Source organism: Odontesthes bonariensis, chromosome 12 (assembly GCF_027942865.1).
Source record: "Odontesthes bonariensis isolate fOdoBon6 chromosome 12, fOdoBon6.hap1, whole genome shotgun sequence".
NCBI lineage: Eukaryota > Metazoa > Chordata > Actinopteri > Atheriniformes > Atherinopsidae > Odontesthes > Odontesthes bonariensis.
Window position 1 is genome coordinate 28,264,532 of NC_134517.1, and position 16,977 is coordinate 28,281,508.

At 40.7% G+C, this 16,977-nt stretch overlaps 1 protein-coding gene across 2 annotated transcripts in view; it reads left to right on the top strand.

The window, feature by feature from the left end:
- Window positions 1-5,267, top strand: part of slc49a4 (solute carrier family 49 member 4) — a 60,079-nt gene extending 54,812 nt beyond the window's left edge. Inside the window, exons 9-10 of one of the 2 annotated variants that reach the window (XR_012772560.1) lie at window positions 1,505-1,684; window positions 4,983-5,066. Coding sequence is in view for 1 of the 2 variants with exons in the window: in XM_075479973.1 (XP_075336088.1) it covers window positions 4,983-5,098 (116 nt within the window). In the remaining variant the exon portion in view is untranslated. Of the gene's footprint in view, window positions 1-1,504; window positions 1,685-4,982 lie in introns of both variants that reach the window. The other variant, XM_075479973.1, reaches the window with a different exon arrangement.
- The last annotated feature ends 11,710 nt before the right edge of the window (window positions 5,268-16,977 follow it).

The window sequence follows — 16,977 nt, forward strand, 5'->3', positions numbered from 1 at the left end:
AGAATGATGAACTGTTAGTGTTCACACTTGTCCTCTGAATGTGATCATACCGTCACAGCGAACCATGAGCTGTGCACATCAATCAGATCTGATGCACGGTGTTTGTTGGCTCTGCAGCTACGTGGCTGCAGGGGATGAAAAATGACTCTTTCCTCTGGTTTTGTTTGTATATATTTGCCTTTTTTCTTTTAAAGGAGAAACATGAAATGGAAAAACAATCTGAGGGGTTCAGTTGAGTTCAGTCTTATTTATGTAATCGCAACAGATGTCATCTTAAGGCACTTAAAGATGCAGCCCAATTCAAACCAATTACTCCAATTTTTACGAAGCCAATTACAAAAAAATTGCCATGCTAAGAGAACCAACAGATTGCAATGAAACCTCTCTTCGATTTGGTCCCTCGTCCTGAGCAACAGGAAGAAACCTCCAGCAGAACCAGAACCAGGAGGCCAGCCGCCTGGACCAGCTGGGGGCTGAGAGGACAGGAAAGAGGGGACAAAGAGCACCGTAACACCAGGCCAGAGATACCTGCTGAGAGAGAAACACAAGTTAATGACAACAATGATGTCACGTGTACATGGAGAGGAAAGAGAGCAGAGAGAGCAGAGGGAGGAGAGGTGCATCATGGGAGCTCCCCCAGCAGGCTGGGCCTATAGCAGCAGAACTATGGGATCCATAACTATAAACTTTATCAGAAAGGAAAGTTTTAAGCCTGATCTTAAAGGTAGAGAAGGACCTGATAACTGAAGGCTCTGCCTCCCAAACTGGCAGCTGGTTCCACAGAGAGGGGCCTGCTAACCGAAGGCTCTGCCTCCCAAACTGGCAGCTGGTTCCACAGAGAAGGACCTGATAACTGAAGGCTCTGCCTCCCAAACTGGCAGCTGGTTCCACAGAGAGGGGCCTGATAACCGAAGGCTCTGCCTCCCAAACTGGCAGCTGGTTCCACAGAGAGGGGCCTGATAACCGAAGGCTCTGCCTCCCAAACTGGCAGCTGGTTCCACAGAGAGGGGCCTGATAACCGAAGGCTCTGCCTCCCAAACTGGCAGCTGGTTCCACAGAGAGGGGCCTGCTAACCGAAGGCTCTGCCTCCCAAACTGGCAGCTGGTTCCACAGAGAAGGACCTGATAACTGAAGGCTCTGCCTCCCAAACTGGCAGCTGGTTCCACAGAGAGGGGCCTGATAACCGAAGGCTCTGCCTCCCAAACTGGCGCCCAATTATCTAAACATTCTCACCTTCTTCCTTTTTAAGCTACCCAAAAAAACCACGACGAATAGAAATGTTTCTTCAAAATGTTTCCCGGCCAACGGTCCTCGTGTTTGAGTACTTTTGAATGAGAAGCTTTGGCGGCTGGCGGAAATACCAGAAAGGCAAACAGGTAACGGCTTCAAGGGTCAGCGTGTCTGTTTGCTTCCTCCTTTTATCAAATCCGCTTTCATCTTCTCCTTTCATCCCCTCCGCTTCCCCTCCTGTTTGTTAAAACTCTTCCTCCAAACTTTGTTCCAGATCTCTGCTCGTAGATCAGAGGAGCAGCAGTTGTCCACTTTCTCCACACCCCCTGCTCGAATCTCCCCATTAGCATTCCTTTAATTCTGCAGGCCTCCTCACATCCTCACACGCTCTCTGCAGCTTTAAGTGGACGACTCCCGCAGAAGGAAGCCGGAGAGAGTTGGCTGGAGAAAGCAGGTCAGATAAACACAACTCCATTAACCCGCATCCATCTCCTGTTGTCCCGCTCTCACAGGCCTGATTAATGAGGCTGCTCCAGGAGTCCTGACTTCTATCTGCGAGCCCCCAGCCCCTGTTCTCACCTTGCTTTCGCCCCAGTTTACTCTCTGCTTTCATCCTCTCAGCTCTTACCCCACATTTGTTCTTCCATTTGGAGGAAGTCAGACAGCAAGTTGGAGCTGGCCTGCAGCCCTCTCCTAATGCATCGATCTTCGCCTATTAAAACTGAAGCAGAGCTTGTATGAGTGTTCAAATCTGATTTCTCTACTTTTGGTTTGGGCTGCTCCATGCATTCGATGGAGGCCTTTTTATATATTTGTGTTTTTAGTAGGGCTGGGCAACAATTAAAATGTTTAATCTAATTAATCACATTTGTACGCAAAATCCAAGATTGAATCCTAAAGTAGTGTATAGCTTTTAGCATTTAGTTTTATTCTAAATGTGCTGCCATATGAATGAAAGTGCCATAACATTTGTTGTGCAAACACACTTTTAACATCAGCATCTTTCTGTAGTTTTTATGTAGAAGCCTCGCTCCACTGTCTGTTTCCTTGAATGACTTGCTGCTATCAGTTGTGTGTTTTGCCTTTAAGTGATATTTTAGACTGGAACTACTACGCTGAGAAGACAATTCAACTTGGCAGTGTTTACAGATGACTTTGGTTCTGTCGACTCCGCCGTCTGGAAGAACTTTAAAATGAAAATGGCCGAGTAAAAGTTCCGTACCCTTCTCCATGTTTGGTGGATCCGCCGATTACTTTCTTTTCTGGTTCCACAGCAGACAGCAACAGACTTTTACAAAATAAAAGCCTGTGAGCAACAGATTTTTACAATAATAAAATAAATAATAAAACAGGGGGTTTAAAATATTGTTTTTTTGTTATTAAAAATATTGTAAAATTTTTTGTAATTTTAAAAATAAATAAATAAAACCTGCGTTAATGCGCGATAAAATATTTATCGGCATTAAATAATTAACGAGTTAACTCGCCCTGATCTAGTTTTTGGATATCTGTGTGACTCACTTGGGTAGAAAAAAAAAAGAGCTGATTTGTCTCAGTGATGCCGAGTTGAGAAGTAGAAGGTTCCTTTCCTCCAGATTCAGCATCAGTGCAGACGGTGAGAGCGCCTCTCCTCTGGTTAATGGAGCTTGAACAGAGCTGAAAGAATAGAGCACCTCATTCTGCGCCTTGTTTAGGTTCAGTAGTAGGTCAGTAACATTGAATTATTCAGAATCATTACGAAAAGGCAGCAAAAGGCTGGTGATATACATTAGGTGTTATGGAGACAACTTAAAACGATGGGACTCACCAGCAGTTTATAGTCTGAGCTGCAAACAAGATATTCCTGAAGAAGAGCATTTCCATTTTCCTCCTGTGGATGTCCACCACAGTTGTTGTTTGTTTGTTTTTTTTCATTCTTTAAGGTTTCTTACTGGTTAGGACAACCAGAGGTGGGTAGAGTAGCCAAAAATTGTACTCAAGTAAAAGTACTGTTACTTCAGAATAATATGACTCAAGTAAAAGTAAAAAGTAATCATCCAAATAATTACTTGAGTAAGAGTAAAAAAGTGCTCGGTGAAAAAACTACTCAAGTACTGAGTAACTGTTGAGTAACGTCTGATTTATTTGTTAACACGAGCATTCAATCAGACAGACAAAAATACTAAATAATCATCTTTAGGCAGATTAGAGTTCATCCAATTGATAAAATAAATTAAAATGAATTAATTAATTACAAAATAGCTTAAATTAAAATAATCCAGGTAAATTCAAGTACTTCAATAAAAAATAAAAGAGACTTAGGAAATGTTTAAAACATATGTAACCCATATGTAACCTAAAAAACAAACATTCATCTATCCATGGGGGAAAAAACGAGTTTAGGAAACTTACCGCTACATGTTTCCTCAAGTTAGATGTTGAGTTTCTGCTGAAATGTGCGTTTGTTTTGGTTGACACAGAAGACACATAATGTAGCTGCTGTTTCTCACTCTTTGTAAGGTAAACATGCTTTCAGTATGAGGCCTCGTCTGCGTCTTCATTTCCCACCGTTGATTCTGACATTTTTCATCTGTTTCTTTGTTTGTTTGCTACGACTGTAAACTGTAAAGCTAACCCGTCCCGCCGCTGAGATTGAGTACGGTCACGTGACCAGACTGCACGGCTGCGTCTGATTGGTGGAACACAGTCAGGTGGTAGAGCCTTTGGCAGAAGTCTCTCTCTAAGTCAGAATAAAACATTAAAATGAGGCGTACGCGGGGGGATAAAAATAATGAGGCGTAGAATACCAAAGAGGTAAGAAGAGAAGTAACCAGCTCATTGTAGCCTAATGTAGCGGAGTAAGAGGACAGTTTCTGCTGCACACATCTACTCAAGGAAAAGTAAAAAGTATAGTGATTTAAAACTACTCCTAGAAGTACAATTTTTTTCAAAAACTTACTCAAGTAACGCCACTTTCTGGTGACACTACACAGTAGGGCTGAACGATATGGACAAAATTTCATATCTCGATATTCATGCCAGATATCTCGATATCGATACGATACGATATGACTACGGGTTCGGTGAAAACCAAGCATTTTTCAGAAAAATAAAAACATCATAAAACAAAAGAGTGCAGTTTTATTGATTAATTTTCGCCAAGCACGACCTGCACAACGCCTCGCTCTGGTCGACATCATCCTTTCTAAATCCAAAATACCTCCAAATAATGGAGGATGATTTATGTTTTGGCACAAAATTAGATTCTGCACTGCCACCGGCCGAATTATCTTCCGCGCTCATGTCGCTTTTCTTTCGTTTCTTTCGTTTTGATTTCGCCGTGAATTCCCCGTGAATGTGTGTGGCTGTGTGCGTCTCAGTCTACTTCTCCCTCACTCCCACCCTCCTATGTTTGTCATTGGTTGGCTTCAGCTGTCGATCCACAGCAAGCGTGAAATAAGCTTTGTGGTTGGCTGGCGGTGGGGTGCGTTCAAGCGCAATCTTAAAAGTAATGTTTATGGTGACTGCCGGAGCTGTATAAGCAGGGCGAGCGCGGGGGAAATATATCGTTTATATCGTTGCTTTTTTGAAATTGTTTATTCCTTTAAGATTTAGTTTTCTATCAACTGGTGCAGTTTCTAAAGTTTGGGGAGTGGAAAACAAATTTCCCCACAGATCGACTTCTCGACTAAAGTTTTAGCATAAAGTGAAACCAAAGACTTTAAATCTAACCTTCCCACGTCTTTTCTTCCTCTTCCTTTTCTTTGTCCCAGATTTGTCGTGGTTGAACTGGTGTCTGACCAGCTCGTGTCTCTTCAGCCTCGTCCTCATCCTCTTCTTCAGGGAGTCCTACGACCGTCTCTACCTGGACGTCTTCGTCTCCGTGTGACGGCGCCGAGGACGAACCCGACGCCACCAAATGACTGTTCCTGCACAAACGAAAGGAGAACAAAAGGGAGACGAAGGACAAGCGGGAAGCCTCCGCTCTTTTAAGATGTGATATTCTAAAATGTAAATATGACAGTAGCCACGGCGACGGTTGACTGTGGTTGAGAAGAACCGGCGACGGATCCACGTTGATGTTTACTCTTTGTACGTGTTCAGCTCTGTGCCACAAGATGGCTCAGCCCGTCGTTACCTCTTTTTATTTGTCATTCTGTTTGTGTGTAAACGAACTTTTATGAATGATTTTAACATTCTGGAGCTTGACAGACTGCTGTTGGTTACAGATATTGGTAATATTTAAAAGTTTTTCTCAAGTCAACTGGACATTTTCCTCCGCTTCTGTCCCTAAAAGAAGGAGTGAAAGGGTGGAGGACGGCAGCCAATCAGCAGGCGTGTGCTCAGCTTGGGGGGGTAAAAGAGGGTCCTCACTGTGGAGCTTTAACTGGCCCGAGTCACCTAAAGGCAGGTACTTAGATTATGTTTTTATTCCCCTCCCAAGATGAATATTATGCAAAAACGATCCAGCTGATTGATGATTGGATGCCAGCCAACCGGACACACCTGTGCTTTTCATTAGGAAGAAGCAGAGTGGTTTGCTCTGTTATTTATTGCTAATTATGTCCATTTCTGGGAGATTTGCTTTTTAATCTCTTGTTAAATTGTTTTGTACGTTTTTTGTAATCATTTGCTTTTCCTCAGTCTGACAGTATTTATTGCTAAAATGCCTCAACACTAACACAGTTTGACAGCCAGTTTCACGAGAAATATGACGTTTTAGGATGATTTCAGCCACACGGCTGAGAGAAACGGTTTTTATTCCACAGACTTAGAGGATCGGGTCGTGTTGTAATTGCCAAGCTGCTCCTCCTCCAAAGCACGAGCAGGTGTTTTATGTGCAAACTGACTAAAAACCTTAAGGGAAAAAGAGCAGGAAGTAGCCATTTTCCTGGATTTGTTGACAGATGAAACTGCAGCTGCCCCGTAGCCGTAAAGAAAAGGCATCAATGAGAAACATTTGTCGTGTTTTTCTCCTGCGCCGCAGCTTTAAGAAGCGTTTTTTTATGCGTTTCCTCTGGAGTTTTTTATTTTTTACTCTCTCCTACCTTCGGATGTCCAGCCTCCCTCTCCTCCTCACGTGACTGTATCATCAGTAGATTTAGTAAAAAAAAAAAAGGGGCCATGTTTTCTGCTGTTCTGCTGCACACACCCGGTCTGGGTTTCGGTTATTAATGTTCGTGTTCTGTCGGGGGGGCAAACAAACACAGTTGTCACGTTTTCAGCACCTTATTAAAATTAACATTTTCAGAGTAACAGTGTTGTTGTTCTCCTCTTGCTGATATGCTAATGAAGGTTATTAAAGATGTTCCTTTTTCACACTGGACATCATCTTGTTGCCTTTGTTCACAGGTGGACGCAGGTGTGAACCGTGCCCAACTATCAAATTCAGTGCTTATGCTTCATTGTTGCCGTTTCATTTGAATCCGCTGTGCTAAACGTGGAATATAGCTGGCTGCTCTGGTTCTATTATCACTGTAGCTGCAGAGCATTCGGGTCCATTATTTGCTCTTTATTTCCACGCCTCGCTCATGATGGATCCCCTTTTGAATGACCAGCGAACACATTTTCCAGCGCAGAAAGAAGCCTTTGCTCCGTTATTGTGTTATTAATGATTTTATTCCTTTTGTTGCCTGTTTCCTCTCCTCTCTGTGGGCCGCTGCTATCGAAATATCTGCACATGACTTCCAGTCTTTAATGTATAAAACAGGAATAATATGACTCAAGTAAAAGTTAAAAGTAATCATCCAAATAATTACTTGAGTAAGAGTAAAAAAAGAGCTTGGTGAAAAAAATACTCAAGTACTGAGTAACTGTTGAGTAACGTCTGATTTATTTGTTAACACAAGCATTCAATCAGACAGACAAAAATACTAAATAATCATCTTTAGGCAAATTAGAGTTCATCCAATTGATAAAATAAATTAAAATGAATTAATTAATTACAAAATAGCTTACATTAAAATAATCCAGGTAAATTTAAGTACTTCAATAAAAAATAAAAGAGACTTAGGAAATGTTTAAAACATATGTAACCCATATGTAACCTAAAAAACAAACATTCACCTATCCATGGGGGGAAAAACGAGTTTAGGAAACTTACCGCTACATGTTTCCTCAAGTGAGATGTTGAGTTTCTGCTGAAATGTGCGTTGGTTTTGGTTGACACAGAAGACACATAATGTAGCTGCTGTTTCTCACTCTTTGTAAGGTATACATGCTTTCAGTATGCTTTAATGTATAAAACAGGAATGATTTATTTTCTCCGCAGCTTTTGCATCTACGTTCTGACTCTAGTTTAATCCACCAATCGGGTTTGATTAATACATCGTAACTCCCTTCTATGCTTGGGTCTGCAGCTTTTAAACGAGCCGATTCCAGTTTAATAAGCCTCATCATTGCTTTTCCATTGAGTTGGTGACGAGAGATTGATTTTAAAAGAAAATCAGAGCATCGGAGGCTAGATTTGATTCACTTTGAGTTCAGCCTGGCTGGAAAATAACCCTGAGAGTCTGTTGCCAGCATTACGTTTTCAGGCTTGACACCTGACCCTGATCCTGATCTAATTTAGTAACTGATGGCGTCTCCACACACTGCTTCTCATTATGTGTAAAGAAGCCGGCTCATCTTACAGATTTCCCCTGAAAACATCAGATTGTGCCTCACATTTCGGACTGGCTGTGTTTACATTTGGATCACGGACTGTGCCTTTAAGGAGCACAGCACATCATGCTCTGGTGGGGCCTGAACTCATTTGCTGTGTTATTTTGGCAGCACAGAAACATTCTCGCACATTCGTCCCGAGGCAGAAGCTCCCGGAGGACGCCGGCATTCCAGGAAATCTTTGAGTTATTCTGCTTCCGTCTCACTTCGGGTCCAAATCGCCGCCAACACGCTTGACCCAGCGAGCGTGACCTCACCGTTTTTAAAAGCCTGGATGACGTCTCCGCATGTAGGCCCCGCCCCCCGGCGGCGCAGCTGGGGATGAGCTCACGCTCCATTACTGGTGAGAACAAAGGTCTCTGGGGTGAGTCTGCACGCAGCCCGCTGCAATTAGTCAACAGGTCCGTGTGAACCAAACGATGATTATTTCTGTTCTGTTTGTGGTCAGACTGCGAGCTGAGGCGAGATGTTTAATCAAACTCACAGATGACAAGTTGGGAAGGTTCTGGGGAGTCAAATCAACCCACTATTGGTCTCATGGGTTCATCATAGCAGGGAGAAGAAAAGGCTTTTTGTTTTGGCTTTTTAGTTTATTGACACAGTTCCAACTCTTTTTCTGCTCCTCTCTTCCAGCCTAATCCCCCCCCCCCCCCTGTTCCTCATGCATGTTCTCCATGCACCGTGGTGAAATAATACCAGAAAGCAACATTTTTTTAATTTATTTTTATTTATTATTATTTTTATTTTTTTTAGTCATTTATGATTATTATTATTAGTTAGTAGTTGTAGTATTTTTTATTATATTATATTATATTATTGTTGTTGTTAATATACAATCATTGTAAATATTAATAATTTGATTAATTTTTTTTGAGCTACTTGACTAATTTGAATTTCCCCCATTGGGGGATCAATAAAGTATTTTTCTACTCTATTCTATTCTAAAAAAAACGACACCATCTTGCATAAATTAACAGCACACAGTTGTCAAAAAAGAGTAAACAGTTTCATTATCTATTGCTACATTTCTGTCGTGTTTGCCCGTGGCGTCTGATTCCAGGAAGCGGTCCCAGGGAAAGGTTGCTTCAGCCAACCTCTCCGAGCTGTTTCTGCACAAACAAACAACAACAAAAACTTTACAACGAAATTGAATTGGTTGCACTAACTGCTTCTTAAAAGGCTGCCAGTGCAGGATGTGGAATCATCTCTTTTTTTTTTTGGAGTAAGTGGAGCCGCACGGTGTAACAATAGTTGTCTTTTAACCACGAGCAATTTGGGTATCCTGGCTTTTGTTGCTGCGCCTGTCAAACCAAAGAAAGCAGTCGGCTGGCTGGCTGACAGAAACCAGTGTCACTGTCACTGTGGCTGACATTTTTATAGCCCTTCTTTTGTTTATCCCTTTTAGGCGCTGCCGCTTCCATTTCCCTGTTGTTGTATTCCCACTGAGACCGCCTGTTTTTCTTCCTCTTCTGACTCAAACTCTCTCGTGTCTCCTCTCCAACGCGGCACCTCAATGTGTCATCGGGCCTCCCTGAGCTCCCCGAGTCCCCTAATTGACTTTTTCGAGATTATGAAAAATGAGGCATGCTTTCAAATGGCTCATTTAGCAGGACTGCCATCACAGTGCCTGTTACTTTATCTTCAACATATTAAAAAGGCCTAGGTGCTCTTGATGAGGAGCGATGGGCTGTAAAAGCCCAAGCTACCAGCATCTGACAGCTGGCTGCTAATTTGGCACTTCATCACGGGCGGATTTGAGGTATCTGACCGTTTCTGTTGGGGAAAACACAACATATATTAAGAACAGGCTATCAATATTTAAAAAATAGGCGTAAAGATTATGTTATATGCAGAAGACACGCACACATACACCTAGGAGGAGGGTTTAACATTCACTGTGACAGCTCCGTGATTACAGTACACGGCCTGAAGTGTCAGCTGGGGACGAGACGCAATCACCCACAAAGATGTGAAGCAATTTCCCTCCAAGTGATGAGGGACATCATTTCTGTTTGTACACTGTAAATAACCGACTTTACCCTTTAATATAAGGCCTCGACAGTCTGAGGGGAAACTAATCACGATTATCTACCAAAGCCTTTTTAGCACAAAACATCCTTGTTTGTGACCAACCCAAAAGTTTCCCTGGTGAACTTTTACAGAAGCTTTTTTTTTTTTTGTTGTAAATATGTTTTATTGATTTTCTGGACATTTTTACCCCACAAGAATACAGCACATGTACATGTTATTTCCATTTATTATTATGAAAAAAGGGCTGAATGAATTAAGATCACAGTCCATTTTACGTTGACATCTGAAGTGTCACACATGTTGGGGGGAATGAATTAACTGTGACACGACCTGCAGATGAAAGAAACACCACTCTGTTGCTATAAAAGGGAATATTAAGATGTTTTCAAGTTATTTGAAAGAAGTTAGCTATATTCACGTATTGCTGCAGTAAATCATAGTTTTTATGTATTTCCACTTTAATCCCTTTTAAGTTTTCTTACATTAAGATGAGCAGCTCTTTTATCGTGTGTTTAATTTGCTTAGACACACTGAAAAAAGGCTTAAATGAACACATCTGGTAGGATTAAAAGTCTTGTTGAACAGTCTGTACATGTTATTTCCATTTACACAGTCATTTCCAAAACACAGGGTACAATGTTCATCAGTTACATTGGACAATTGAGTTCACCCTATCCTTCTTACCCCACCCCCCACCCATAAAATTACAGGTTCCCAAACACACTCAATTTACTTAAGCAACCAAATGAAAACTAGAAAAATAAAAGAAGGCAACCAGGAAAAAAAGTAAATAAATACATACAAACTTGAAATAATAGAAGGGGGAAAGTTCCAACAATCTAAAAGGTCATGTATATGTTCAAGTCTACTCATTATCAAGGGGTTCTTGTAAGGAGTCATAATAATCAAGAAAGGGCCTCCATAATTACAGAAGCTTTACTTGAGACTTGACAGCTAAGACTTGAGACTTACTTGAGACTTGAAAGCTAAGACTTGAGACTTACGTGAGACTTGAAAACTAAGACTTGGGACTTACTTGAAACTTGAAAGCTAAGACTTGAGACTTACTTGAGACTTGAAAGCTAAGACTTGAGACTTACGTGAGACTTGAAAGCTAAGACTTGGGACTTACTTGAAACTTGAAAGCTAAGACTTGGGACTTACTTGAGACTTGAAAGCTAAGACTTGGGACTTACGTGAGACTTGAAAGCTAAGACTTGGGACTTACTTGAGACTTAAAAGCTAAGACTTGGGACTTGAAAGCTAAGACTTGGGACTTACTTGAGACTTAAAAGCTAAGACTTGGGACTTGAAAGCTAAGACTTGGGACTTACTTGAGACTTAAAAGCTAAGACTTGGGACTTGAAAGCTAAGACTTGGGACTTACTTGAGACTTGAAAGCTAAGACTTGGGACTTACTTGAGATTTGAAAGCTAAGACTTGGGACTTACGTGAGACTTGAGAGCTAAGACTTGGGACTTAAGTGAGACTTGAAAGCTAAGACTTGAGACTTGACAGCTAAGACTTGGGACTTACTTGAGACTTGAAAGCTAAGACTTGGGACTTACTTGAGACTTGAAAGCTAAGACTTGGGACTTATTTGAGACTTGAAAGCTAAGACTTGGGACTTACTTGAGACTTGAAAGCTAAGACTTGGGACTTACGTGAGACTTGAAAGCTAAGACTTGGGACTTACGTGAGACTTGAAAGCTAAGACTTGGGACTTACTTGAGACTTGAAAGCTAAGACTTGGGACTTGAGACTTGAAAGCTAAGACTTGGGACTTACGTGAGACTTGAAAGCTAAGACTTGGGACTTACTTGAGACTTGAAAGCTAAGACTTGAGACTTACTTGATATTTGAAAGCTAAGACTTGAGACTTGAAAGCTAAGACTTGAGACTTACTTGATATTTGAAAGCTAAGACTTGAGACTTGAAAGCTAAGACTTGGGGCTTGCACATGTGTGACTTGGTCCCATCTCTGCTTACAGAAGCTTTTTAACAGGGCTACGAGCGAGTGTCTTCACACTCACCAGATCTCAGTCCAATGGAGCACCTTTGGGATGCGGTGGAACGGGAGATTCGCATCATAGCTGCAGACAAATCTGCAGCAACTGCCTGATGCTTTCATGTCAATATGGAGAAAAATCTCTGAGGACTGTTTCCAACACCTTATTGAAAGGATGCCACGAAGAATCAAGGAAGTTCTGAAGGCAAAATGGGGTCCAACCTGGGTGTACCTTCACATTTTGAGTTTTTTTCCATTAAAAACCAATGTGATTCATGCAGTCTGGAACCTCTGCTCTAACTTTTACAGGTTTTCAACTTCTCAGCACCCAGAGAGCACATTTTTGAATGTAAAAAGACAGATTTTTTGCCTTGAGGTTAACTGAAATTGAGTGTAAAATGTTATTTCAAAAAGTCGAGAAATATGTCGAAGGTCGATATAGAAACCGGACGCCTGAAGCTGACGGTGCCGCCGCAGACAACGAATGACCCAATCATTCGTCTTCAAAACTCGCTGCATCAAAACTTCTTGCTTTGCTCAGAGCAGAAGGAAAAACAGTGGTTACCTACAAAGGCAGGTCCTGCTAAGCTGAGGCTCCTCAGCCCTAATGCAGGCAGACGTGGCCCTGACGGAAGCAGCATGTCCTCTGAGCAAGAGCAATTATAATAACCATGCAAGCGGAAAGGCTGCAGCCAGAGGAACAGCGAGGCAGGCTTTGATCCTGCAGGCTGCCTATTTAAATCACAGCTCACCTCTACTACAAACACCAGCTCCAGCTTATGTAGATGGGCATTTGGAAAAAAAAAATAGGTCCTGGCCTTTAGCAGGCTCCTGTTTGCTTCTATATCATGCCTCCCAACCTTTTCACCCCTTAAAAACATAATTTGCTTTTCTAACTTTTCCTCCTCATCAAAAGTGATTGAAGGTGACTCTGTGTTGGGTTGGGGGGGGGGGGCCATACCGGCGAGATTGTTCCTTTTTGTCGCTCTAAGACAGAACGTCTCAGTTTCATAGCACGTGGAGGCAACCGGAGGCCCACAAAGACTTTGGAGCTGTTTCCTGTAGCTCATTTGAATTTCAGAAGACTTTCTATACATAAAAGAAAAGGAAAAGGGCTGAATGAATTAAGATCACAGTCCGTTTTACGTTGACATCTGAAGTGTCACACATGTTGGGGGGAATGAATTAACTGTGACACGACCTGCAGATGAATGTAACGCCACTCTGTTGCTACAAAAGTGAATATTAAGATGTTTTCAAGTTATTTGACAAGTGTAATTATTGAAAAAAGTTAGCTATATTCGCGTGTTTCTGCAGTAAATCATAGTTTTTATGTATTTCCACTTTAATCCCTTTTAGGTTTTCTTACATTAAGATGAGCAGCTCTTTTATCGTGTGTTTAATTTGCTTAGACACACTGAAAAAAGGCTTAAATTAACACGTCTGGTAGGATTAAATGTCTTGTTTAACAGTCTGTACAGTCAGTGCCTCGTAAACTATCCTGCCACTGAAAATTATACTGTCAATATAAGACAAATAGGTATCTCCACCTGAAATTATTACGATGCAAATGCACTTAATCCTAAAGTAATCAGATTTACGCAAATTTACTTTAATCGTGTCTGTCTGCATGGTTCTGAGAAACAATTGGGATTACCCATTTAAATGTTGTGGTGTTTGCAGAGGATATCTAAAAGAAATCAGGATTTATTCCACATTTAATCCTTCTCAAATGTGGACAAAACTCACTGCTGACCACAGAGCTAAGTCCTTATTGATGAAATAGCAGTTATTTTTTTGCTATTACTATTACTATTACTATTGTTGGATCATTAACATTTAAATGGTCCATCTCCGATCTTCTGGTACCTTATGAACCTTTAGATATTTTTTTAAGGTTTTTATTTTTTGCTCTGTGTTGTTATTTTGTGCTGTGAGTGAACCAAAATTTGCCTTGCGTTGATTGGTCAGTAAGCTGTCAATCATTTTCAAATTGGCAAGAGTAACCAATCGACTTCTTTCGTGGGTGGGACTAAAGAGAAAATTAGACTGAGTAAACGGTTTGATAAACCGTTGTTAAAGTTCGTCATAAGTGACCAAATTTACGAGACTGTGGTGAAATTAGCAGTTAGAACTTTTTAAAAATAAAATTATTGCAACGTATAACGTAGAAAACTTATAATAATGGTATTGTAAGTTAATTCAATAAACGGCAAAGCTATGCTACACCGGCGGGCTGTTGCTAGTTAACGTTAATCAGCCCGATAGCTCGAGGACACAACGGCGATCAGCTAACGTTAGATAAAAAGAAAAAGGTATGTGTCATAAACAATGGGTGAGTTTAGCTGCTAATTTTTTTGTTGATACAACCCAGTTCACAGATTTAGAGCTCTGAAAGAAATAATACCACCAAATTAACGTGCTTTAAAAGCTACTTTTTGAAGTTTAAGAACTCTCACATTGTGAGAAGTAATTATCAAAAACTGTCTGATTTGAACAATGACCTTTGGAAACTCTGATGGCTATTTGTAAATCCCTAATTTAGTTGAAGAATTAATTTAGGGTTAAACTTTTTAAGAGAAACAATCAAGAAAATCCTTGATTTTATGCTGTGAAGTTATATTTAAATTGTAGTTTCAGAGACTTTAATTTGACAGTGAAAATGTATGAAATAAGGGCAGATAGAGACAGTCTTAAATTCAGTAAGTTGAATAATTTTACAGTTAATTTTAGCACTAATTATAGCAAGAAGTGTGTCTGTCATCTTAGGTTTTTTTTCCTTATTCAGTATATTACTCATACATGAGTAATGATCCGTTTTATTAGCAGTTTGAAGCTCTATATTTTGCATGAATGTCTTTTTGACTTGGTTCACAACCTTCTGTATATCAGCCGACACTATTTACTATCAATTTGAGTATGTTTACTCTGTGTTTATGCCCTGCATTTGTCCTTCAGATTATGTTATGAAGATGGAGACCCATGCTTACTGTGATTAAAATGAAAAAAAGAGAAGGACCAAGGACACGAGGTGCCAGTCGCATAAAGTCTGTATTTTGACAGAAACGAGGAGAAGCTGCTGGGCTGATTGCAGGTAAGTGACTGTTCGGTTGTCCTGAAGTCGCATTCATACCACAGGTCGGGCAGGACAGATTTATACCTTCTTTCCTTTGTTTTATAATAGCAAAAAGTCACAATATCAGTGCAACATGGCCATTTGTTTAGTGTTGTTGTTGTTGTTGTTAGATCTGTAGCTTTAAAACATCAAAAGAGATATACTGCTCAATGTCATCTGCACAGTAGTGATGAGATATGTCCTTAAAAGTGCTCAAAATGTGCCGAAGACGAGTTCATAATTATAAATGTAAGTGCATATAATTGTGGTGCTACAGTGCCACAACTGGGATGTGATCATTGAGGGGGAATGAGACGCGTGTCGCACACACAATTGGCTAAAACCAAATCAGAATCGAACATTTAGGGCTAGAGAGGACTGAGAGTTTAATGAAGGAACCGGAGAAAAAGCAGTGACTTAAGTCCATGAGTGAGTTGGAAATAAGAGATAAAACAAGTGCTTCTTCTCACTTAAGATGGTGGTAGGAAATCTATACTGTGGCCACACGTTTCGTTTAAACAAGAGGTGAACGATGCAGAAGCATTTCATATCTAACTTTAATCTTAGTTTCATGGTTTTAAATGAATGCAGGTTGTGTGATCCGTTTGTTTAGATGCGTTTCGGTTGTGTTTATATCTCCTGTAACTACCACCTTTGAGCCGCTGCCTGCCACTCGGCTGCTTGGTGTTCATACCTCCCTCTGTGTTCTGCTTGGTTTCCCTTCTTTCTCGCTGGATCGTCGTTCGTCTCTCCTCTCGCTTTGTTCTGCTGCGCTCGCTCCTGTTTCTTTGCTCGTTCTTTGAGTCTCGTGGACTTGGGTGTCTCAGGAGTAGCTGCCTTGCAGCTCTTCCTTTTTTGTAAGTTTTTTTAAAGACTTTTTTGTTTTGTATCTGACTGCGTGTGGGTCCTCCTCCTTTTTTTTTTTTTTTTTTTTTTGACAGATACTTATATAAACATGACCATATTTCTGCTGACACGGGGATTATTGCCAACCAGAACACAAAATAAGCGACCCAACTATAAATATGATGTGTATAAATCACCAAGTAGGCAAGATTGGTGATGTGTAAATGTATTTTATTTATACAGCCCTTTACAAACAATCATTACGATGTACAAAGTGCTTTACAGTAGGAAATAAATAAAGAGAGGAATATGTAAATACAAATAAAAAAACAATAAAAGAACAGTGAAAGCAATAAAATACAACAAAATCGAATAAGATAAGAGTGTCATCATACTACTGGGTATTAAAAGCAATCCTAAATAAGTAGGTTTTTAGCCTAGATTTGAAGAGGCTTGTTGGTTGTCTATTCTTTTTGTGCCGCAGCATGATGTGTTTTATATTTATTGGTTCTTCTCAGTGTTGGTAAAAGCCGTTTGTGTGTGAATAATGTGGTTGGTGAGTGTCACATTGAGTCCAGGCTCGAGAACCCTGCGTGTTATTAATTTACAAACGGTGGCCGTTTGCCAGCATCGATGGAGGAATTGATCATCTCCGAGAACTTGGTTGGACACAGGGAGAACATGCAAATCTATCCATTTATCTGCTTAAGTAGAAGCAGGTCCTGCCTGTAAACCCTTTCACCAATCGGTTCTCACCATAACTCGGAGCTCTGAACCTGAACAGTGGGAATTATTATCTGTTTGCTTTAAAGGGATAGTTTGCCTCTTTTGACATGAAGCTGTATGACATCCCATATTAGCAACATAATTTATGAACATCTTCTTACTCCCTGCTGCGTCCTGTGAGCAGAGTTCCAGCCTCGTTTTGGCGTTGATGAAGGTAGTCCGGCTAGTTGGCTGGGGTTTAAAAAATAAAGCGTCTTGCTTCTCAAAACAATATGCGTTCAACAGAGTAATACATTTGCATCACAAAATCCTAACTTATCGCACTTACTCTAGCACTTGTTATGCTCTTAGCTGTTTGGTTTTGGAAGGAAATGCACTT